Source organism: Vigna umbellata, chromosome 4 (assembly GCF_029865625.1).
Source record: "Vigna umbellata cultivar VRB3 chromosome 4, Vumbellata_1.0, whole genome shotgun sequence".
NCBI classification, from domain to species: domain Eukaryota; kingdom Viridiplantae; phylum Streptophyta; class Magnoliopsida; order Fabales; family Fabaceae; genus Vigna; species Vigna umbellata.
In genome coordinates this window covers 937,636-960,665 of record NC_142168.1, presented here as the reverse complement: position 1 = coordinate 960,665, position 23,030 = coordinate 937,636, and the positions used below count along the sequence as shown (strand labels likewise).

At 34.5% G+C, this 23,030-nt stretch overlaps 2 protein-coding genes across 6 annotated transcripts; both read left to right on the top strand.

The window, feature by feature from the left end:
* Positions 1–3,991: 3,991 nt before the first annotated feature.
* LOC148198889 (polypyrimidine tract-binding protein homolog 2-like) lies at positions 3,992–10,323 on the top strand. 5 transcript variants are annotated; one of them, XM_088111803.1, is made up of 11 exons: positions 3,992–4,143; positions 4,613–4,855; positions 4,963–5,172; positions 6,169–6,231; positions 6,319–6,392; positions 6,756–6,851; positions 7,002–7,059; positions 7,293–7,397; positions 7,500–7,581; positions 9,101–9,213; positions 9,692–10,323. In XM_088111803.1, the coding sequence occupies exons 2-11, from the start codon at positions 4,670–4,672 to the stop codon at positions 9,995–9,997; spliced, it is 1,293 nt and encodes a 430-aa protein (XP_087967929.1). In that variant the 5' UTR covers positions 3,992–4,143; positions 4,613–4,669; the 3' UTR covers positions 9,998–10,323. The 5 variants fall into 5 exon arrangements, with proteins under 5 accessions (XP_087967929.1, XP_087967931.1, XP_087967930.1 ...); XM_088111805.1 differs by lacking the exons at positions 3,992–4,143; positions 4,613–4,855 and adding an exon at positions 5,309–5,366 and having other exon boundaries at positions 5,002–5,172; XM_088111804.1 differs by lacking the exons at positions 3,992–4,143; positions 4,613–4,855 and adding an exon at positions 5,306–5,366 and having other exon boundaries at positions 5,002–5,172.
* A 2,231-nt stretch (positions 10,324–12,554) lies between these two features.
* On the top strand, positions 12,555–21,608 carry LOC148198888 (ATP-dependent zinc metalloprotease FTSH 11, chloroplastic/mitochondrial-like). The gene is made up of 16 exons (XM_088112219.1): positions 12,555–12,708; positions 13,223–13,315; positions 13,438–13,523; positions 13,610–13,733; positions 14,488–14,607; positions 14,968–15,018; positions 15,803–15,864; positions 16,392–16,449; positions 16,575–16,700; positions 16,787–16,867; positions 18,701–18,830; positions 18,927–19,075; positions 19,784–20,065; positions 20,317–20,406; positions 20,553–20,606; positions 21,085–21,608. Exons 3-16 carry the CDS (start codon positions 13,510–13,512, stop codon positions 21,238–21,240), a joined length of 1,497 nt encoding a protein of 498 aa, XP_087968345.1. The 5' UTR covers positions 12,555–12,708; positions 13,223–13,315; positions 13,438–13,509; the 3' UTR covers positions 21,241–21,608.
* Positions 21,609–23,030: the final 1,422 nt, after the last annotated feature.

Genomic DNA, 23,030 nt, shown 5'->3' with positions numbered 1-23,030 from the left:
TTTTTTAGAAGAGAAGAAGAAAAGGTTCTAACACAAGGACGATGCGTGCGATCACACATGTGCCTAAACCTTTAAGCCATTTATTTTTTATCATTTCTCATAACAAGGCACTTTAAAAGTAGATAAATATTTAAAATGGGAACCAAAGAGAGAGAAGAAGAAGAAAATAATAATAATAATAATAATAATAATAATAATAATAATAATAATAATAATAATAATAATAATAATAATAATAAATAAATAAAAATAATAAAATAATAATAAAAAAAAATAGAAATAAAAAATAACATACAATGAGAAATAAATAAATAATGAAAATAAAGTACCAAAGGGATAAAACAAAGTAAAATAATAAGTAAATAATACACATAAAAGGGTGTGGAAGTGCTAAATAAAAAACAGGGGTGCTTAGACAAAAACGAATTGGGCCAAAGCCCAGGCAGGGAGGGGTGCGAAATAGGAACAAAAGGGATGCGGGGAAGCAATTCGTTGGTTTTTACTTTTTAGGAACAGAATGGGCCTAAGCCCAGACCAAGGGAGTGTGCGGATGAGGAACGGAGGGGTGCGCGAGGGAGGAAAAAAGGGTTTTATTTATTTATTATATATTATTATTCTTTTTAGGCTGGATCAGAGGGCCCAAAGCCTTTTTTCATTCCTCAGATCTGGAAAACCCTAGGGGTCTCACGTCCCAACTCATTTCCAATACACCAGGCTCGAATTCCTCTACTCGAACGAGAAATCCTAAGGGCAATCATCACCCACTCTGCCCCAGTCTCCGTTCAAACGGCCGGCCACCGTTAGCCGCGACCCCGGCTCAATCCAAAGCGACGCCGGTGACCAGGCGCCCCCGGAGCCGCCATCAGATTTTTCTCTCCCTCCTCGCGCGCGGGAGATCCCCTCCGTCTCCGTTTCTTCGCGTGCGTACGGCTGTCTCCGCCAAACCGGCCACTGCCAGACGCGACCCAGGGCGTCGCCAGCACCGCCGCTCACCGTCAGGATCGTCGCCGGCCCCCGAAATCTGGTTCCTCTCTTCCTCTTCTTCTCGCGACCAAGAGAGACCGTCTTCTCCTTCATGAATCGCCTCTTGGGCAAGCTCAACCACCGCGCCGGCCAGGGCTCCGCTAGCGTCGCCGGTCGTCGCCAGAGATGCCTCCGGTCACCCCGTCAACATCCTCCTTCCCTCCTCGCTTGCAAACAGAGGAAACCCCTTCCCTCTTCTTTTCGCGGCTGCCATCGCCAACACTCCTTTCGAACCACACCTAGGTTCTCTTCTTCATCCTCTCACTATAATGGGTCAACTGTAATGGGTCCGGTTGTGATGAAGGAATGAGTCTCTTGTCTCTTGCAAATGAATGGTGGCTGACTTAAGAGGTTTTGCATCGCCGACACAAGAAGGAGAGGTGGTCTGTTTCTGAACTTGAGGAGTGAATAGTCATGGCCATTTTGAGTTAACTTTGATGAGTTGCAGTATAACAGTATTGAGAGAGGGGCTGACCGGGTGGGTGTTTTGCGTTACAGGTCGAAGGTAGCGAAGATCTGAGACATGGTACTGGGATCATGGGTTTTGGGGGCATTAATCATGGAGCTCGAAAAGGTTAACCTGCTATCTCTGATTGAAGGCGCAAGATATAGCGATTATACTCCAGAGACAAGCTTTGAGTTTATTAGTATAGGATTTGAGATTTGGTTTGTCCATTTTGATAGAGGTAGGAGATGGCACGAGAACTATATTTGCTACTGCTGTTTACTCTTTATTTACGTGTTTCCTGTGTGTTAATGGGTGCTAAAGGGATATACAGTGTTGATGTTAGGGAAGTGTATACCAATCTTCTATCTTTAGTTAAATAGACGAAAGCACTGAAACTGCATTTTGGGTGCAGTTTTGGTTAACAGAGGAAGGGAAACAAACGCGAATATATACATTGATCCAGCATCAATCATTCACCACTCAGCACGCATGAGGAAAGTGTATCTAAAGAAAGCATATATACGTGAAGCATGACCAGAGAGCTTAGGTACATGAAGACTTACCTTCGCAGCTTCAAGATGTCTTTCGGGGGTTCTAATTCCCTTTCCCCTCCTCAATGCCGGAAAGTAAAGTTGACTGGGCAGCCAGGTTCAGAGTCGGTTCTCCTCTTTCGGTTCTCCTCTTTTCTCTCTGTCTCAGATGCCTTGTCCTCTCTTCTGATGGTGATGAGTAGTGACCCCCTCCAATGTGATTGATCCCCCCCTTTTCAAAGCCAAAGCCCCTCCTTCCTATTGTAACGCTTCCTGGGAACTCTCGGATATCCTCTGGCGTAGGATTTTCTTTGTCTTTTTCCTTTCTTCATGTCTCCACCTTGCAGTTGGCAGGTGCTCTTTCAAAAATCTTTCCCCTTCCATGTATGGCTGCTGCTGCTTAAGGATTTTCAGCAAGAAAAGCAAATACCTTTTTACGCTGCCACTGTGTAAGCACATTTTGAGCATTCTCTGTGCCTGATCACCGTAATGGATGGTTTCAGAAGGAGGGAACCTAGTTGACTTCCTTTTTTCCCTTCTTTTTTTTTTTATATATTTTATTTTATATATGTCAGCATTGCAGTGCAAATTTTTATGAAAAAAAGTAACCTTTTCTTAAATCTCTTTTTCTTTTAAAAAATAAAAATAAAAATAAAAATAAAAATAAAAATAAAAATAAAAACGAAATTAAAAGGGAAACAACAAAAATAAAATAAAAAAATAAACATAAAAAAAAGTAAAATACATAAAAATAAACCCTAAAAAAACATAAAAAATAAAATAAAATAAAATGAAATAAAGCAAAATGGAATAATATAAAAAAAAAGAAAAAAAGAAAAATAAAACCAAATGGAGTAAAAAATAAAAATAAAATGAAGCAAAATAAAATATAAACAGGAGAGGAAATAAATAAAAACGAAACAAAGTAGAAAATAAAAGAACAAAAATAAAAAAAGCGGAAAACGGAACACAAATCATTTTTTGAGACTTCGTATTAAATTTATCTTTGCCCGTTTACTTTGTTTTATTACCCCTTCTTAACTCTATATATATTTTTTAACTACCCGGACGAAATTGGATATTAACAATTACCTTGTAAATAAAGTTTTAATTTATAATTATACTAGATAACTATAAATAACTTTATATTCCTGTCTTGTTGACGGTTATTGTTTATATTATTTATGTAATGACTATTATATAGTTTAGTACTATATTTTGGAATGTTACATGTTATTTATCTTTAATAATTTTTAAAAACTAAAAAGTTTAAATATATAATTATTTTAAACTTTGATATATTATTAAATTTAAAAAATAAATAAGTATAATTTTTTTAGTCTAGATATTTAAATTATTGTGACATATCAAATGACATTTAAAGTGTATATTTCAACAGTTACACTGCTTTATAGTTTTCAATTCAATATTAAATTAAAATACAATTAAAATAAAAATATGATAAATTTCATGCATTTAACTTTATGAATCTAATACATATTTAATCCTTATTTATTTTATAAAGAGTTTGGTAAAAACACATATACTATACACATGTGTATTTATTTATTTTATGATAATAAATGTTTTTAGTATATTATTATAATTATAAATAGTATATTAATCCTTGTTTATTATAATTTTTTTAGTATATTAATATTAAATAACTATAAATTTACTTTTATTTTTTATAATTAAAAAATAATTAAGTTTAAAAAATACTGTCAAATTGAAAAAATCAATTAAATTTTAAAAAATCAATTACTTAAAAGTAATTAATAAAGTAATTGTTTTAATTTAGAAAAATTATTTATAAAATAAAATTAGAAAACAAAAAAAAGAACCTTCTATATATATATATATATATATATATATATATATATATATATATATATATATAAACAAGAATATACAACTAGTGAAATTAAGAGTTTATAAATAAAAATCTTATCTCATTTATATGAATATAAATATAAATATATGGTTATGGTTCAGCGATAAAGGTCTTGTTTTTGCCCACGGTGCTAGAATCAATAGTTGATAACGGGGAAATTCTTTCTTCACCTTTACCCTTAGTTTGAGAACCCTAATCCCTTCAACTCGTACAAACCAGAGCTCTTCTCCTTCTCTCAATTCTTTCAGGTAATTGCTTAGCTTTGATGTAACTCTTTTTCTATGCCTTCTTCCGCTTTATGGCTGTGGATCCCGATGACCAACACCACGCCGTTTCCGTATAATAGCTAACACAAAAATTGGGCTTAACAGATTAAATCCTTTAGCTGTCGATTTCTTTCAATTGGGATTTGTCAATTTGTGAAATCTGAATGTCTTGAATTGCAATTTCATCTGCACTTTGCTGTTACCCCTAAAACTTCGTTATATATTATTGGTTTCACTCCCACCATATTTTAATTGCATAATGTTATCTAGAAATTTTATAAGTTGAGTTGCATTGAGCCAATTTTATGCCATGGTTGTTGGATCTTTAGGGAACATGGCTAAAGTATCAGTCAATGGATGTCCTCTCTTGGAAGTTATTTTGAGACACGTAGTTATGTAGTGTGTTTGTGAATTTATAATGGTATACCTAATTGTAAAATTTATGTTGTAGTCCAAGGGGCTGCGGATTGTCTGGTTATTTTCTACAGATTTAGGGTTACTGTCTGAAATGGCATCAGTATCTAGTCAGCCACAGTTCCGTTACACTCAGCCACCGTCAAAGGTTCTTCACTTGAGAAACTTGCCATGGGAGTGCACAGAGGAAGAACTGATTGAACTTGGGAAGCCGTTTGGAAAAGTTGTGAACACAAAATGCAATGTTGGGGCAAATAGAAATCAAGCTTTTATTGAATTTGTGAGTGTACTTTGTTGTCCATTTTCCCCCTCTCTATCTTGCTTTTATCTTCACATAAAGTTACTGATTGTTGGTTAAAAATTATATTTTGCAACCACAACCTGTAGGCGGATTTAAATCAGGCCATTGCAATGATATCATACTATGCCTCATCATCAGAGCCTGCTCAAGTACGAGGAAAAACTGTATACCTACAGTATTCAAACAGGCAAGAAATAGTGAATAACAAAACTGCAGCAGATGTTCCTGGGAATGTATTGTTGGTAACAATTGAGGGTGCAGATGCACGTCTTGTCAGCATTGATGTCTTGCATTTGGTAAGCAATTGCTTGTGTGTATTAGTTATATGCTAACACTGTAATCAAGAGGATGCTGGTCATTTAGTTTTATGATTAGGTTTTTCTTTGTCAGGCTATGGAAAAATTGTTGACATATATGTGAATGAATCAGCAGGCCCATGACAAGGCAATATCTTCAATGGCAGCTTAGTGCTTTGGGAGAAATAGCGCTTGTGTGTTTGTCTCCTTTCTCCTTTCCTTAACACTACCTCTTTCTTCCTTTTTCCTCCTCAACTCCTGCCATTCTTGTAGTTTAGGGCATTTCCATTTTTTTCTACTGTGCATCTATGCTTTATTGACTCGTCATCTGCATAGCCATTTAGATTTAGGCACCGGATTCTGTACTGTTCAGTTATTTTCTGTGTTCCAACTATTATTTGGTTGTGCTTTTGAAGTCATATCTGAAAGTACACCAAAATTTTCCTTCTAAACTTGGCAACTGAATGCTGAGTTTTCACATAATTTATAGTTGAGGAGGCAAGTTACTTCTCGAATCCTTTATTTTTGAGTCAATTATTCTAGTATCAAAGTGAATGATACCATGAACTTCAAGTTCTTCTAAGTTTATTGTAGTTATATATTCTAGGTGATGTTTCATATAAGACAACTGTGACCTGAACTATTTCCCTCATTTTTTACAGTTATACCAGATCTTAATGAGAAATGTCTGGCAATTGTTTTGGTAGTTTCTTAATGTTTTATTTGTGTTACTTTTCACTTACAGTGTTTTAGCTCTTTTGGGACTGGCATATGCAACAAGCATTGTTCTTGTAGCTTTGCAAGAGATATACTGATTTTCTTAGAACTGTAAACTTGCTTATTTAAGTCCTGTAATGGTATTGTTTGTTAATCTTGCAAGTTTTTTTAGTTGAGTGACACATTTACACACCTAGATGCTGAACTTCTAGTTTGTGGTCTATTATTAAGAGTTACTTTAGTAATATCGTCCTGAAAGTTTATTATTCATTTGTGCAGGTTTTTTCAGCCTTTGGATTTGTGCATAAGATTACTACATTTGAGAAGACAGCAGGATTTCAGGTTTAATGATAGGCCAGCCATATGTTGTCACATTTTTTATATCCTATTAACATGAGATAACTCATTTGTAAATCTGTCGCTTTGCAGGCACTGGTTCAATTCTCAGATGCAGAGACTGCCACTTCTGCGAAAGATGCTTTGGATGGAAGAAGCATACCTAGGTAAAACTATATTATTTGTTTGAGTAGCTATTTAGTTTAACTGTTGTGGATCATGTGGCAGTAGATCATGCATTTGTTATCTCAGATTATTCAGCAATAAACTTTTGGACTATGTTATATATTTTCACTTTGGCAATTCTTTTTGTATTTAAGTCGTTTTGGAGTTTATGGTTCATTGGATTGGTTGACAACGTGCCTACACAAACCACTGTTCCAACTGAACTGATCTTGAAAATAAAAAAAGTGCCAAGTTTGAGTTAAACTGCAAACTAATTGATAGGTATTAGAACAGTAGGTAAATTTTAGTATTTCCCAACTTGTGTTGTTTCTGTTTATTGATCTTTAGCCTTGGCTTGGTATCAGGTATCTTCTTCCTGAGCATATGGGACCATGTACCCTTAGGATCACGTATTCTGGACATTCAGATTTAAGTGTGAAGTTTCAAAGTCACAGGAGCAGGTATTGCTGAATTAGAGGATCCCAAGTTTTGCAGCACCTTTTTCTTTTATTTATCAATATTTTTTCCTGTTGGTTTTTAGCTTAGTTGCCTTATTTTTTCTCTGTGATAATAGTTTTTCAATTTATAATTGATTATTTTTCTTTATCCAGAGACTATACTAATCCTTACCTTCCTGTTGCTCCATCAGCTGTGGAGGGAAGTGGACAGGTATTGTTTTTGTCAGTCAACATTTCCGTGTTTTACTAGAAGAATAATATTTCTTATCACTTGACTGGTTTTTATATTCAATGAAAAATATGCACGTTGCTTGTTTTAAATTGAATGTTTATGTTTTGTGCATTAGTTAGGTGTCTGCACCTTCTGCTGCGGGGATGCCATGCATGCTGATTTGCTTAAGGATTTTTTTCTCTATTCTAAATAGTCAGATATATTTTGTGCAGGCTATGGTTGGATTGGATGGGAAAAGACTAGAGACTGAGAGCAATGTTCTTCTTGCATCTATTGAGAACATGCAATATGCTGTGACATTGGATGTCTTACACATGGTACTTCAAATCATGAGCAGCCAACTTTTTTTAATTATTAATAGACAATACAGTTTAGTTGATAATATCATACCATTTATTTATTTTTAACTTTTGTTACAGGTTTTCTCTGCTTTTGGACCTGTTCAAAAAATTGCAATGTTTGATAAGAATGGTGGTTTGCAGGCTCTGATTCAATATCCAGGTTGATTATTTGATAAATTTTACCTTTTTAAATGCTGTAAAACATGTGGTTTAAGATTGAAGAATCACATGTTCTTGTGCATTGATGAGTGGGATTGGAGTGGAATCACCAATCATACTCAGGATCTAGGAATATGTAATTGGGTCACATGTTGAGTTGTGTGACCTGAACACCAAAAGTTTAATTTTTCCTTTTTTTCGTCCTGGAAACCTGTTCTCTGTCAGCCTTCCAAGCTCACTCTTACATGATACCATTCAAAATCATTTATTCAAACTTTGCAACCTTGTTCAAATTCGGCTCTTTCAGTTGTTCTTGGTTCTCATCTTGAACTCATTTTTTCCCTATCTATGTCACTTGGGGTATCTCTGTTCTTTGGTCTATGATGGTGTGCTAGAGTGCCTTTCTTGTTTATGTTCTGTTAAAGTTCTAACAAGGTTGGCTGGTGAACTGCTGAATAAGCTCTCTATTTATTTGTTACTGCAACACATGAATGTCTTTTTCGGGCCTTCATCTGAAATACTAGATATCTGGACTGATTTTAATGTTTACCCCCCCCCTTATAATTGCTAATAATTTTAAATATTAAAAAGTACTGCTGAAAAATAATCTAAATTCTTCTTTTAATTTTAGTGATATTATTACATGTATTAGTTAATTATACTATCATATTTTAATATGAAAATATATATCCTTTTCTTTTCCAAAAGTCTTATTATTTGTGTTACAATTGCACGATTTTTTTATGTCATCCCTCTCCTGATAATGTAAGATAATGATTTGACAATCTTGATTATTTGATATTGTTTGTACTGTTGGTTATTAATGGTTCTGCATTTCAATTGTTTGCTTTGATGTTAAGTTTTTTGCATTAAATTTGGTGGAAGTTTTCAAGTGTATTCTGAAAGTTGTTGCCTGCTTCTACGAATAACAAGTACTTATGGTCTGAAATTTGGTGAGGGAAGGGGCAAGTGTTAACTTCTGTCGTGTATGCACCTAGGCAGGATATTTTCTTCTCTGGAAATAGAATTTCCTCCGATTAGTCCGTGTTGAGGCTCCTTTCATTTTTGGTATTTTCTTTAAAAAATTGCTGTCTAGATCTTCAAAATTGTGTTTGAGCCAACTTTTACTTTAAAGGAGAGGTAAAGTCCCCCAACACTTTGGCCAGTTGCTATCTCAGATTAATCCCATTGTTTGCATTATCTTGGAGGTCATGCCCCTCATGATCTAACAGTCCAAAAAGAATACGTGCCCATTATTGACATCGATTCATTGTGGGTAGATATATTAATACTTCTAGCTGCACTTTCTCGTTCTCCCAATATTATGGATCTGTTCTTGGTTGCTGGAGATTTTCTCAGAGGGCACATACTTATCCTTGATAGGTGTAACATTGATAATTGAAATGTGCTATAGATGCAATTAGTGTCATTGTGGAAAGCTTCAATTTTTAGTGATAGTTTACCTTGTTTTATTTTATACTGGCAATATAAGCTTGGGAGTGACATGTTATGATTTGCAGATACTCAGACAGCTGTCGTTGCCAAGGAAGCCTTGGAAGGCCATTGCATATATGATGGAGGTTTTTGCAAGCTTCACATATCATATTCACGACATACTGATCTTAGTATAAAGGTAAACAGCGAACACTATCTGTAGATTGAGAATATTATATTGATTGAAAACTGAGATGAAGATGCATCGTATCAATACAAGTGTTCAGTTCTTATACAAGCAGCTAATCACATTCTTATTCATGGATATATATGGTTGAATCTACTAAACTTGATAATCTTATATTGACGTTTAGTTTTTACTTTCTGAGAATGGATGATGTTAGTATTTTTTACCATCCACTGAAAATCCTTCTATTGAACCTAGACAAATTTTACTTGGATATCATTTTCTTCCATCACCCCTTTCTCTTTGAACCTTTGAAGCCCTAATTATAAAAATGTTATACAAGGATCCTGTGTCGAAATTTTAGATTTGCTGTGCAGCGTTGGTTTTATCTTTTCGTTAACTTGATGGGTGTACTTTAGTTAGTGGTACTGAATACCAATCTTACATATCTACTTTTAATTTTAATTCCATATATTATTTGTGTTAACAGGTGAATAATGATAGGAGCAGAGACTATACTATTCCTAATACGCCTAACGCCCAACCCTCAATTTTAGGGCAACAATCTGCTCCTATGGTGGGTCCGCCTGGCCAACCGTACAATGGGTCTCAGACTGGATGGGGTACAGGTCCACCAGCAGGGGTTCAGTCTATGCCAATGCAGATGCACAATAATGTTTATATGCCACCTGGAAGCATGCCGCAACAAATGGCCCCAGGAATGCAATTTCCAAATCACAACTCATCACAACCTACAACAACATTGCCCGCATATGGATCTGATCGTGCTCAATAGCATGCATCTCTTGCATCTAAAATAGATCTACATTCGTTAACAAAGTCAGCTGGCTTCTGCAAGAGTACGAGGACTGTCATTTACATTAGGGTTCCATCTGGTGACATTGGTCTCCACTTGTTGACCGAGTTATTCTGAACCTCAAATGGGCTACTTCCCCATCTTTTCCTTTTATTATTTTCCAGATGTTGAATATTGAATATCGAAAGTCTGTAAGCAATTGGTCAAACAACTTTTGAATCTTAGTTTGAAACAATGTTTCTGTTTTAATTGATCTGTGTTTGAAAATGATATTAGAAAAGCAATCCAGCATAATTTATTTTGTAGATTACGCTATATCCCATTATATTTTACAAGCATCTTAAGCTTTCCGTTATATCCGAACTAATATATCGACCTCAATACAAACAATCCATAGGAGTGAAATGAATTTATAAAACTAAATTAAATGAAAAGGTTCTGTAATTAAGTAGAAGGCGAAATTAGCATTAGTTTTGAGAGGCTTTGCTCAAGCATTTGGAGAAGATTTTTCAAAAACGTTTCCTTCCGTTGCATGTCTTGATATACATAAGTATAATGCTGCTTGCTTTGGCTGTGCACAAAGGTCTTACAATTTACCGCTTTGATGTAAATTATGCATGTTTAAATGATTATTTGTAAGAGTAATATTTGGAGACCAAACGGAATTTCAAATCAATTAAAAGAAGACAAGGTTTATAAGGTAAAGAGAGACTATATATGATCTAAAACATACTCCAAAGGCATGGTATGACAAAATAGGTGATTATCTTTAAAATTTTAGATTTATTAAAAGTTCGAGTAAAGTTATTATGTCTGAAAAAGATATGAGCAAGAAAAATGTGTGAAAAAGAAATGAGCAAGAAACATATGAGGTCCTTATAAGTTAAAAAAGTATGCAAAAAAATATATAGAAAAAGTTGTGCATGGATAATTCCTAAAGTTAGATTTAGAGTTTTAAAAAATAAATTAGGTATTTTGGAGAGGAGATTTGTTCGCACTCTATCTAAAATAATTATAACATATATATTTTTATTTAATTTGTTTCTATATTAAGTTGTTTGTTTTCATACTACGTAGTTGAAGATTTAAGCACTATTTATCAATATTTATGCCTAAAAAATACGAGATATCATGACAATACAATATATGTACTTAATCTCCACTTCTATTCAATAAAACATAAACCATTCTTTCTAATTAAAAAATAACAATAAATGTAGAGAAAAACCATTGTATGATGGGCAAACGTGTAAAGAAACAAAGATGAGGTTGTTAATGATTTAACTATATAATTATTAAACAAAAAGCTTAAATATAGGTTCTCAAATATTATTTTTATTATTGTCAGTGTATGCAAATCGAAAATTCTTGGGTAATCTTGTAATTAAAGTGTAATTTTACATATTGGTGAGAAGCAATTTCAGAGCTCAAAAGAGAAGAACCAAAACACCATAGAAAGTATACTAAGACACGATGATTGGGCATTATCTAAAATAAAAGCTTGATAATGTTTAAAATCTGAAGTCATTGTCGGATGGCGGCACCAATTCCAATCAACAACAGATAAGGTACTCTACGCCTTGCTCTCAACTTCACACATTCCATTCCTCTTCTCTCTCACATTTGTAAGAGGAGGAAGAAGAAGAAGAAACAAGGCGCACCTTACCCTTATATTCTTATTATGGCCACACTTCAAGCGTCGCTTCTTATTCTCTGCAGAACTTCCCTCCCATTTGCCTCACACAGTCAACACCATCATCCTCTTCTCTGCAAGTTCCCTCATTCTCTCACCTCCCTCTCTCCATGCAAACTCTCTCCGCCACAATTTCTCCCGCGCCTTCCCTTTTCCCTCTCACGCAAAGTCGGTTCCCAACTCAGTTCCTCCGCCGCCGATTCTATTTTTCTTCCAAACGAAACCACTCAGAATTCCACGAGTGTCGTCGACGGCGAGGAATCCGATCCTTCAATCGGAGCGGAAAAGAGCGGGACTGCGAAAGAGGATGAGAGGTCGCCGATTGCGGCACTCTTCGAGGGAGCGAGAGAGAGCTCCAAAAAGGCTTTCGCCCAGTTCATGAACTGGCTGCCGCTATGGCAACAGGAGCGGCGTTTGGCTAGGTTAATTATTGACGCCGAGGCGAATCCCAACGATGTCGCCAAACAAACGCTCTACTTGTTGAACTTAATAAGCACAGGTTTGGATTGAATCGCATTGCACAGTGATGAAGTTGAGAGGCTGTTCTGATCAAAATTTGTGTTTTAGTTTGTGTAAAATAGATTGGCCTTAGAAGTTATAATAAATTATATAGAATTATGTCAATGAATAATATCAACTCATCTAAACAACTGCATAAGTTTTGTCCTTTCAGAAAATATAGAAGAAAATTTAAAACAACACCAATTTGGTAAAAGAAAATTCAAAATAGGGCTACATAGAGCATGGCTGAATAATGTGGTTAGCAAGTGGAATATTTTTGTTTTCAGTTTGGATGATTTCAGTTTGCGTCAAAGTTTCTCTTTTATTTATGTTTTTTACCAGTCCCGAGTCTGTTATCAAGCACTTTGAAGGAAGGGAAGGTGCTGTAGACAGTAGAGGAGTTGTAGAGTATATTCGAGCTCTTGTGGCTACTAATGCTATTGCTGAATATCTTCCAAATGAGGAATATGGGAAACCTTCCAGACTTCCTACCCTGGTATTCACTTTGTCTAATTCATTTTATTTAATGCTATTTAGCCTGTGTTGATCCGATTTTCCTTTGAGAAAGGCATACTAGGCGTTTTGTGCCAATGTGCTAGAAAATTTTGTCATGAATTAATTATATGTTATTGTTCTCTGACTATTACTGTCGTACCGTGATCTGAAACTGACACCAGTGATTTTGGATAACTCTTAAATCTTACCTATATGCAAGAATTTTAAAGCACTTTATCTCCCATGTGTATTTCTGGCTAAATGATTTTATTTGCATTTTCTCGTCAATATGTAGAATTAATAAGCTTAAAAGCAGGTTCTTCTCCTCTGTTTCTTTTATACTCATTCTGCATGGTACACTAGTTTTCTTTTATCACGAATTCCATGTTCTGCGTCTATTCCTTTTGTCTTGATGAACTGCGTTTTCATCTTCATGTAGATTTTTTAACATCTTTTATTTCATAATTTACATCTATTGGATGTATCATGCTGTAATTTATACGATTTTTTTTTAGTTGCAAGAGTTGAAACAGCGAGCATCAGGTAAATCGGATGAGCCTATTCTTAGCCCTGGAACATCTGACAGGCAGCCATTACATGTTGTTGTGGTAACAATTATTTAAAAAAAAATGTTCTTTTTGATTCATGGTTTTTAGTCATTAGCATTTTAAGTCCAATTTCTTTGTGTTTGTTTGTTTTTTGAATCTCATGAATCTGTTTCCTTCTTTAGGTGGACCCCAAAGTATCACAAAAGTCACGCTTTGTACAAGATGTTTTGTCAACTATTTTGTTTATTGTTGTTATGGGACTGGTCTGGTATGAGCTTTGAGTTCTCACTCTCGTTCTCTTCTCTATATCATACCTGGAAGTTTCATTTATTGTCATATAACTGTGTCTTTCAGGGTTATGGGTATGGTTGCACTTCAAAAATTCATAGTAAGCCTGGGTGGGATTGGGACTTCAAGTGTTGGCTCAAGTACTTCATATGCCCCAAAGGAACTAAATAAGGAAGTGATGCCAGAAAAGGTTAACATTTTAATAGTTCCTTTTATATTTCTTGAAAATTTGATGAATGGGATATCATCGCTGAATTTTGGAGGAGGGGTATTAATGAAATTGGTTAATTGATTATGAATAATAAAATATATGTACAGTCTTTTTCTAATCCAAATAGAACAATCCTTTGTCTATAGATAATTCAAGAAATGTTATTTCATTGTGCTGAAGTACATCTGATCTGATTCTATGGATCAGGCAATTACAGAGTTTCTTTCCTGCACACTACAGGAGTCACCCCCTACTGATCTTGGCACTTTAATGTTTGTGAACTCCATGTTATTAGCTTCCTGAGGAGTCAGTCTGTCATTCCTCTTACTTTTCCTGTACACGGGTCTTTTCTTTTATTTTTGTTATTATTGTGGCTTATAAAGGATAACTTCTCAATTTAATATTAGCATTTTTCCTTACTCCCAAAGCCGTTCTGACTCCTGAGAGCTGTTTTTCTTGATAAGGATGTTATTATTATTCAGTTACTCTACATATCTGAATGTGTCTTTTTCTCAGTAACTGAATTAGTTCCCGGGATTAGGGGTAACAGTTTCTCTTGCAGATTATATATATATATATATATATATATATATATATATATATATATATATATATATATAGAGAGAGAGAGAGAGAGAGAGAGAGAGAGAGAGAGAGAGAGAGAATGCCAAGTTGGCAACAAATCAGAATTTGTGTCAAACAACCCTATATAAGATTTTTTTTCCTCCTGCAGAATTTCAAAACATTCAAAGATGTGAAAGGTTGTGACGATGCTAAACAAGAACTTGAAGAAGTTGTTGAGTACCTGAAAAATCCAGCTAAATTTACTCGCCTTGGAGGAAAGTTGCCGAAGGTCTGAAGTAGTTGCATATTTGTTGAAGTTTTGCTTGACTGCACTTGGTTATATTTCTGACCTCACTTTTAAATATAATTGGCTTCTCATTTCTTGTAGGACTAGGTTTCCTTCCCAATTTATGACATGATAACATGTTTATACTATTTCCAAATGCAGTTTTTTTTGGTTTACATTTTACAGTGACAAACATGCTAGCTTTTGGTCATCACAATGTTATGGATTTTTTTATTGGTTTTCATTGCATGATATACCGATAAAGCTACTTTATCCAACAATATGTGTTTTTCCTTTTTAGTGTGCATTGGAAATTATTTGTTTCTTTTTCATCAAGTAAGCTGAAAACACTTCTTTTCTCAGGGGATTCTCTTAACAGGACCTCCTGGAACTGGAAAAACTCTTCTAGCCAAGGTCAGCTTGTTTATCATCTGCATACCTTAAGATACTTCTTTTACAAAGTTTATGAAGTTTTTGCTTTTAGAACTTGAGTTGAGCCTATTGGCCTCTTGCATGCTTTATGAATTTCCACTTTTACGTTCCTACATGAAGCTTCTGGAAGTACATATCTACTATCTGGGCTTTGGTTCTCGTCTTTCAATTTGATAGCCTTGACATTGTTACTCCATTATCTCTTTGCAGAATTTGTTCTAAGCTGTAAGTGTAAAAAAAGTTTATTTTCTATGCCTAGGTGAATTGTTTGGGAGTGCAATCATTATTAATAACTGTTTTTGTTTTGTTTCTAATCTGTCCTGCATGCAGCTGTTTATTGTGTCTACCTGATTGGTTTTTGATTAAATTATCATCCAATTTTTTATTTTGCCTAAAGCAATTTTTGCTCCCATTTTCCTTCCCATACCTGTACAGTACCAAATTTATTAAAAAAACTCGTTATACAAGTTTCCATGCTTATTATGTCTTTTTCTTACACGATGGTATGTGTAGACCCGTTAATATATGCATTTCTCTTCTTTAAGTTTACACTCTGTTTTTCTTTTCGAAAGAACTCAGCCTCTTTTTTTTTCTGACTAAAGAATGCAGGCACCTGACAACTTCATTTTCTCTTTCATTTTTCAGAGTTCGTAAATACAATTGAAAAAGCGATACTACTTTGTTATCATCTACCTCTTGAATTAATCTATTGATATTGATAATGTATTGTGATCTGATAGTGTTTGCTTTACATGGGACCTTGAAGGCTATTGCTGGAGAAGCTGGTGTTCCGTTTTTCTATCGTGCAGGATCAGAATTTGAGGAAATGTAAGTCTTCTTTCTTTATGGCTTAAATTTGTGTCTTTGGAATGCATTATATTGTCTTAATTTTTGAAACGTGATATTGTGATCCATTTTGCTTGAATTTAATAGGGATACTTCATAAATTGGTTCCTACTAGTTCTTCTTTATTGTAGAAATAGAGAGAAGCACCCTAGGAAACTGTAATTGGAAATGGATACACTACAACATAAATTAGGTTTTCGGTAGCCAACTTTGATTAGATTGAGGACATTTATTTGGTTTGACGCTCTATCATGATAAATTAACCAAAACCCATCTAGTTGCCTTTTGGCCGGGGTGCATTAGTTTTTATAAAAACCCATTTAGTCTTGATATTGAACCACCTGCGGATGTCTTGTTTTGGGCATGATGGAATGCACGTAATGAGGTTTTGAGTTAGCTTTTGAAGTTGAATTTGACCCATTCATTGCTAATAGTTACATTAAGGTAAGTTATGCTGTGTTAGTTAGTTGTTAGGGATTCTCAAATTTTGTATCACCTTTCCACTTCAGGTATGTTGGAGTTGGTGCTCGACGCGTAAGATCCTTATTTCAAGCAGCAAAAAAGAAGGTTTGTTGGCTTTGGTTAATGGACTCTTAGCTTTCTGTTATTCTGGTTTGCTAAATTATTTCTTTACATGATTTCCTTATTTGTTTCTAATTTGGAACATTCTTTACGCTCCATCCTTAATGTAGGCTCCTTGTATCATTTTCATTGATGAAATAGATGCTGTTGGTTCAACTAGGAAACAATGGGAGGGTCATACAAAGAAGACATTGCATCAACTACTTGTTGAAATGGATGGCTTTGAGCAGAATGAAGTATATTTGAAGTTTTAAACATTTGTGAGTGTTTAATTAGTTTCTCTCTGTTTTTTTCTAATTTATTTAACATCTTTATCTTGTAGGGAATAATAGTAATTGCTGCAACAAACCTGCCTGATATTCTTGATCCTGCTTTAACGAGACCTGGTAGATTTGATCGACATGTAAGTCCTATTATTTTTTCCCCTTAATAAAGAATTTATAAAGAGAAAATGTGAATAAGAAAATTCTTCTAGAACAATAGAAAATAAGCTTACCTCAGAAAAGTTCTCCAGTCCATTTGTTAACCCATTGAAGAGAAGTATCAGCTAAATTATGGGAGAAATGCTTAAGGTAGCAAGAAAAATGCAGAAAAAAAAAGGGATTATCTACTAAAAACATTGACATTTGGCTCACATAACAAACCTGCAAAACAAGAACACTTCCGAAGGATCATAGACTTCGTTCTTTAACAAAAGAATGCTAATCTGCTGTATAGGGGTCGCGTGAACCTAATTTTCTCTGGTGATATATAGTATGTTTACTATTTGTTTGGTGCTATAATTCTATAGGATAATAATGTGTTGTTTTCTCGATTTGGATTAAATGGTCTTAACATCATATCTTCTAAATCTAGAATTTTTTGGTTTCATTTTATATAAAATTATCTCAGGCTTTTTGGGGGTTGGTACCTTGAAAGCAGACAAAAAATTAAAGCTCTACCTGACCCAGTGATCTGAGGATATTATATTCTTAGGCATCTGTATTTCGACTCACTATTACCTATTCTTTCATAAAAAAATGCATAAATCGACATGTGCCCAGACAATTAACAACATTTGTCCATGGACCTTGGTACCAGTCTTAAAGGTTGGTGTTTTTCGTTGTATAAATATAAAATTATTTAATTTTTGGATAAATGGTGTTTTTGGTTTATAAAATTGGTCTTGCTCCCTATTCTTAAAATCAAGAGTTTGAGTTATCCAATTTCTAAAATACAACGAGACTAATCCCTATTACTAACTACGTTAGGATGTTTCTCTAATGGCACATGGCCTACTCAACAAATGAGTGAACCCAAATCAAATGTCTACACTTCTAACGCATGCTCCTTGACACCCTTTAGTACCCAATGGAGATCTAAAGTCATGAAACTTTACCAATATCTAGAATTCAAGGGCAATGTTCACTGTTGCACATTGTTAATTACAACAAGGTAAATCTAGGTAGAGTTTTTTCTATTAGCTCATAGAGTTTTGGGGAAAAGCATCTCAAAAAGGTGTGTTATCCTTCGACATTGTGAAACAGTGAAGAATCTTAAACATAACTTGGATATCGAGTGTCTTCTCAAGGTTTCTTTGTTGTGTTTTGAAGGTTGAAGGAAAAACGGTCTAACCAGGAAATATGTCAATACCAAAGAAATATGAGGCCTTATCCCTAATATTAGCAAATTTTGTTGAGGTTTAGATGGAGTTCTAAGTAGTGGAATTTTGTTAGTTATTGAAACGTACCAAGAAGCAAGAAGCATGCATTAGGTTTTGACACTTCCATTTGTATTTGGGGTAGCTTATCTATCCTTAGAGCATGAAATGTGTTGTTAGAACGACCATCCCATTTAAGTTACCAATGTGACTGTTTTCACTGTATTTCAGAAATTGGACTCGATCCACTGGTGTTAAAATATAGGGACCAAAACCAATTTTACAAGGACTCAAAAATATTCTTAAAATAACACATGCAACACTTTCTACACGGCATCCATGTCATACAATTGCCATCTGGTCATCGATTAGGTGCTTCAGCATGTAGAGTGACTGTTCTTATTGTGTTTCAGAAACTGTGAACTCAAATTACTAGTTTTAAAATACAGGGACCAAAATCATCATTTATCCTTAATTTTTCAAAATTATTACATTGATCTCTACCTGGACTTAACTTAAAAATTGTATCTGACTAATGTTCTGAATGATATGTAATTTTGCTATAGAATATAGGAAAACTAACCAACCCAATTCCAGATTATTGTACCAAATCCAGATTTACGTGGTCGACAAGAAATATTGGAGCTTTACCTTCAAGATAAACCATTGGCTGACGATGTAGATACTAAATCAATTGCTCGTGGAACTCCAGGATTCAATGGGGCAGGTGAATAATTTTTAAACATATATGAAATGAACCTCCTTCTATTCTGTTTCAAATTTCATTTACATGATGTGATCCATAACTATTCCTTTGAACTAGATCTTGCAAACCTTGTAAACATTGCTGCCATTAAAGCTGCTGTTGAAGGTGCAGAGAAATTGGCAGCTTCACAGTTGGAGTTTGCCAAAGATAGAATAATTATGGGCACAGAACGGAAAACAATGTCCATATCCGAAGAGTCAAAAAAGGTAAGTGTACAGTGTCTGATTTATCTCTTAAAATTCTCTATTATGGCCTATGTGATTAATGTATAGTTGTAAGTCACTACAGTTGTTAACCTTAGTGTCTTCTAAACAATGTATGGTTTAGCACTCTGTTGCTTTATTTGGCAATACGTATCTGTCCCTCTATAAGTCATAATTATATTATAATATTGTTTGCGAAAATCTAACCACTACCTGAAAGTCTCTTTAAAATTGAAAATTTCCAAGAACTCATCTTTCAGCATTCCATTTGCAGTGCAGTGAAATTATCTACAAGCTGGTGAGTTGGATATATTGATAATTTTTTTCTAAAAGTGTCTTGAATCATATTTTGACGTACTGATGACTCAAAACCTATTCTTACATCATAGGTTATGAGCATCTTTCAGTCTATTGTCTATTGCTTATTCAGTAATATTAAAGTCACCTTGTGCTTGTTTTATGCGATGCCCTTCTCTCTGTAGGGATACCAATGTGGCATGATAGAAATACAAGACTGTATTTTTATCGTCAGATTTGTTGTTGTTTTGATTTGAACATGATGTTTTTAATGCCCAAACTCCAAAATCAGCCCATGAAGTAATGATTTGTAAATTTTTATAACCTCTTGTTTAAAATTTGATTAAATATTTAGTATTTAACCATTTGTAGGTGTACAGTTATCTATTTTAATATTGCTTGTGAAACTTTCAGCTTACTGCTTATCATGAGAGTGGCCATGCAATTGTTGCTATTAACACTGAGGGTGCTCAACCAATTCACAAGGCAACAATCATGCCTCGTGGATCTGCTTTAGGAATGGTCACTCAGCTTCCCTCTGGTGACGAAACATCAATCAGCAAGAAGCAGTTACTTGCTCGCCTTGATGTTTGTATGGGAGGAAGAGTTGCAGAAGAAATTATCTTTGGTCAGGATCAAATCACAACAGGGGCAAGTAGTGATCTTCACACGGCGACTGAGCTTGCCCAATATATGGTAATTTTTTGCTTCGCGATTAATGGTCAAATGCAGTTTCAGTATCTATGGAAATAGGGTTTATTTTTTACCACAGAAACTATATAAAATTTCTGTGATGGTATACTTCTTTCTCTATAATTACTTGGAATGGTCACAGGTCACAATAGAAGGACTCGGAACTTTCCTCGGACTGAAATTCTAAACTAGAACCTATCTTTTGATTTTAAAAGGAGGGATTAATTCTGTTGTCATTTTTGTTTCTCCACAAGGTATCAAGTTGTGGGATGAGTGATGCAATAGGGCCAATTCATATAAAGGAGAGACCAAGTTCCGAAATGCAGTCCCGTATTGATGCAGAGGCAAGTGGATAGAAGCTATATCCTTTGTCATTTTGAATCTTTTGATATTGGATAGATTGTCATATTTGGGTTATTTTTTTCTTTAAGGAATTAGTAATTTATAAAAAATAAAATCTGGTTAATGGTTGGAATTTCTTGTTCTGCAGGTTGTGAATCTTCTTAGGGAAGCATATGATCGAGTGAAAGCCCTTTTGAGGAAGGTTTGTCAACTCGTTTTGTTGGTGTTTAACCTGTCATTTCTATCACTTTCAAGATAATCTATTATGCTGTTTAAAATTATTCATTTTCTTTATATTAATATTCAATATAAATTTACAGGTTCTAATACCAGGAAAATGTTATTTATTTAATAAAATGAATAAAATAGTACTGTGTCCAAACTAAGTTTTCAATCAAGGAGAGTGATCCTTTAGAAACATAATAAGGCTGAAGTCTGAGCCAAAATATACTTTTGTTAGGTTTATAATAGGTGACAGTGGTAAAAACCATTTTATGCATTTGAAACACTGTATGCACGGATGAAGATTTATAAAGTAATAAATTCTTCTTTGTATGTGCGTGACTTTTTCTACGGTGTTGATTAATCAAAGGCCAAAATTATGCCATGCATGGAATTTATTATGATCTACCTAGCATCTGAATAAGTTCTGAACCCTGTAACTTCCGACGTTTCTGCAGCATGAGAAGGCATTGCATGCTCTAGCTAATGCATTATTAGAGTATGAGACACTTAGTGCAGAAGAAATCAGGAGGGTACTGCGACCATATCAGGACGGAAAAGTGCCTAAGAAACAGGAACAAGGGGCAGCAGAGGAGGAACTCGTGTTGGTCTAAACATTCTTTCCGTTTGGTGTCTGTTAACTAAACTGACTATAAGGGGACGCTTTGTACAGAATACCTAGTCACCCAATACTCCAACAGGTATATTTTTTGATCCACTTGTTGCAGATCCACTCCATTGTGCATGCTATTCTGGCCATTCGGATAGGAAGTGATACTCCTTTGAGTATGTCTGATCTGAACCAACCAGTCCTGCTCACAATGACGAAGGAAGGAATATTGCTCTTGCTGGGAGTGTGAGCAACATTTTATGGAGAAGTATTTATAATTTGTATAAAGACATTTTGAGAATTGTGCCTACGTTTAAACATTATCTGTTGCTTTAAAATTTTATTATTTATGGAGATCCAAGTATCTGTTCACGTGGTTAAGTTGTCAATTAATGTTTTTGTAGAGTAAATTTGGCAATTCTGTATAAGCATTATTGTTCCTGAAGCATATGATCGACGTTTGATGTCTAGTCTTTATTTTGAATGGATTGGAAGTGATGAATATAAGATATGATAAGTGATGATGACCAAGAAAGGTATATCTCCTATCAAACGAACAGTGAACTCTACCTCTTGAATTATATTTGATGACTTCGCAATCTTAGTGAAGTTTGCATATTAGACAAAAGTTCATTACGTGCCTAATTAACTGCTTTCTGTATACACAAAAAATCCATTTTGTCCGGAAAAGGTTTATTGACTTGGATTTGTTGTGTGCATTTACTACAGAACAATGGAAATGTCAAGGGTCTATGCATTTCTTCAAGTTTTATATGCTCTTGCTGTTGAAGTCAAAGTTCAACACATGTCCAAAAGGAATTAGGGTGCGGGCTATCAGTCAATTTGGAGTTTTCAACCCACCATTATCTTGAGGGCATTTCACCCTGCACTTTCAAACTTTCATCTTGCATTATCTATTATATCTGTGAAAAAGAAATACTGATAAAAACTTGTTGGATTTCAAAATTCAATAAAATCTTAATCAAATTTTAAAATTCAATAAAATTTAATAAAGGATTTCGACATTCGTTTATTGTTATTAATTTTATTTTAATCATTTTTATTTTTATAATATTATACTATAATAAAAAAAATATATTTTAATAATTATTAAAATATAAAATATATTAATAGAAATCTGATTAATAATTTTTTTAAAATTGTTCTTTAATTAAAATTTAATAAATATTTAATTTAATTTAATATTTTAATATAATTTAATATATTTAAATATAGGTTTAATCCTTTAGTATATCCCTATTTATGTACGAATGTCTCAATTGGGTCCTCGTTTTTTAAAGTGTATCAAAATAGTCCTTAATTTTGAAAATTCATATCAATTGAGTCCTTTCCGTTAAGTTGGCTGGACGGCGTTAAAAAAATTCATGAGTGGATGCTGAGATGACGAACGAACGCTCGTCCACCAGAGAACGAACGCTCGTCCACCAGAGAACGAACGCTCGTCCACCAGAAAACGAACGCTCGTCGACCTCTTACTGCTGGACGATCGTTCGTTCCACACTGGACGACCGTTCGTTCGGTGGTCGACGAGCGTTCGTTCGCTGATGGACGAGCGTTCGTCCGCTGGTGGACGAGCGTCCGTTCGTCATCTCAGCATCCACTCATCAATTTTTTTAACGCCGTCCACCCAACTTAACGGAAAGGACTCAATTGATATCAATTTTCAAAATTAAGGACCATTTTGATACACTTTAAAAAACGAGGACCCAATTGAGACATTCGTACATAAATAGGGATGTACTAAAGGATTAAACCTTAAATATATTAAATCAT

What these genes read in the sequence shown, in the direction of transcription:
- LOC148198888 (XM_088112219.1), top strand. An exon ending in AGGAAGTGATGCCAGAAAAG is followed by an intron (nt 13,734 to 14,487) that starts GTTAACATTTTA and finishes TTCCTCCTGCAG; the next exon opens with AATTTCAAAACATTCAAAGA. An exon ending in CTGGTAGATTTGATCGACAT is followed by an intron (nt 16,868 to 18,700) that starts GTAAGTCCTATT and finishes ACCCAATTCCAG; the next exon opens with ATTATTGTACCAAATCCAGA.
- LOC148198889 (XM_088111803.1), top strand. Translation starts at nt 4,670, where the DNA reads ATGGCATCAGTATCTAGTCAGCCACAGTTCCGTTACACTCAGCCACCG. An exon ending in ATCAAGCTTTTATTGAATTT is followed by an intron (nt 4,856 to 4,962) that starts GTGAGTGTACTT and finishes CACAACCTGTAG; the next exon opens with GCGGATTTAAATCAGGCCAT. An exon ending in AGAAGACAGCAGGATTTCAG is followed by an intron (nt 6,232 to 6,318) that starts GTTTAATGATAG and finishes GTCGCTTTGCAG; the next exon opens with GCACTGGTTCAATTCTCAGA.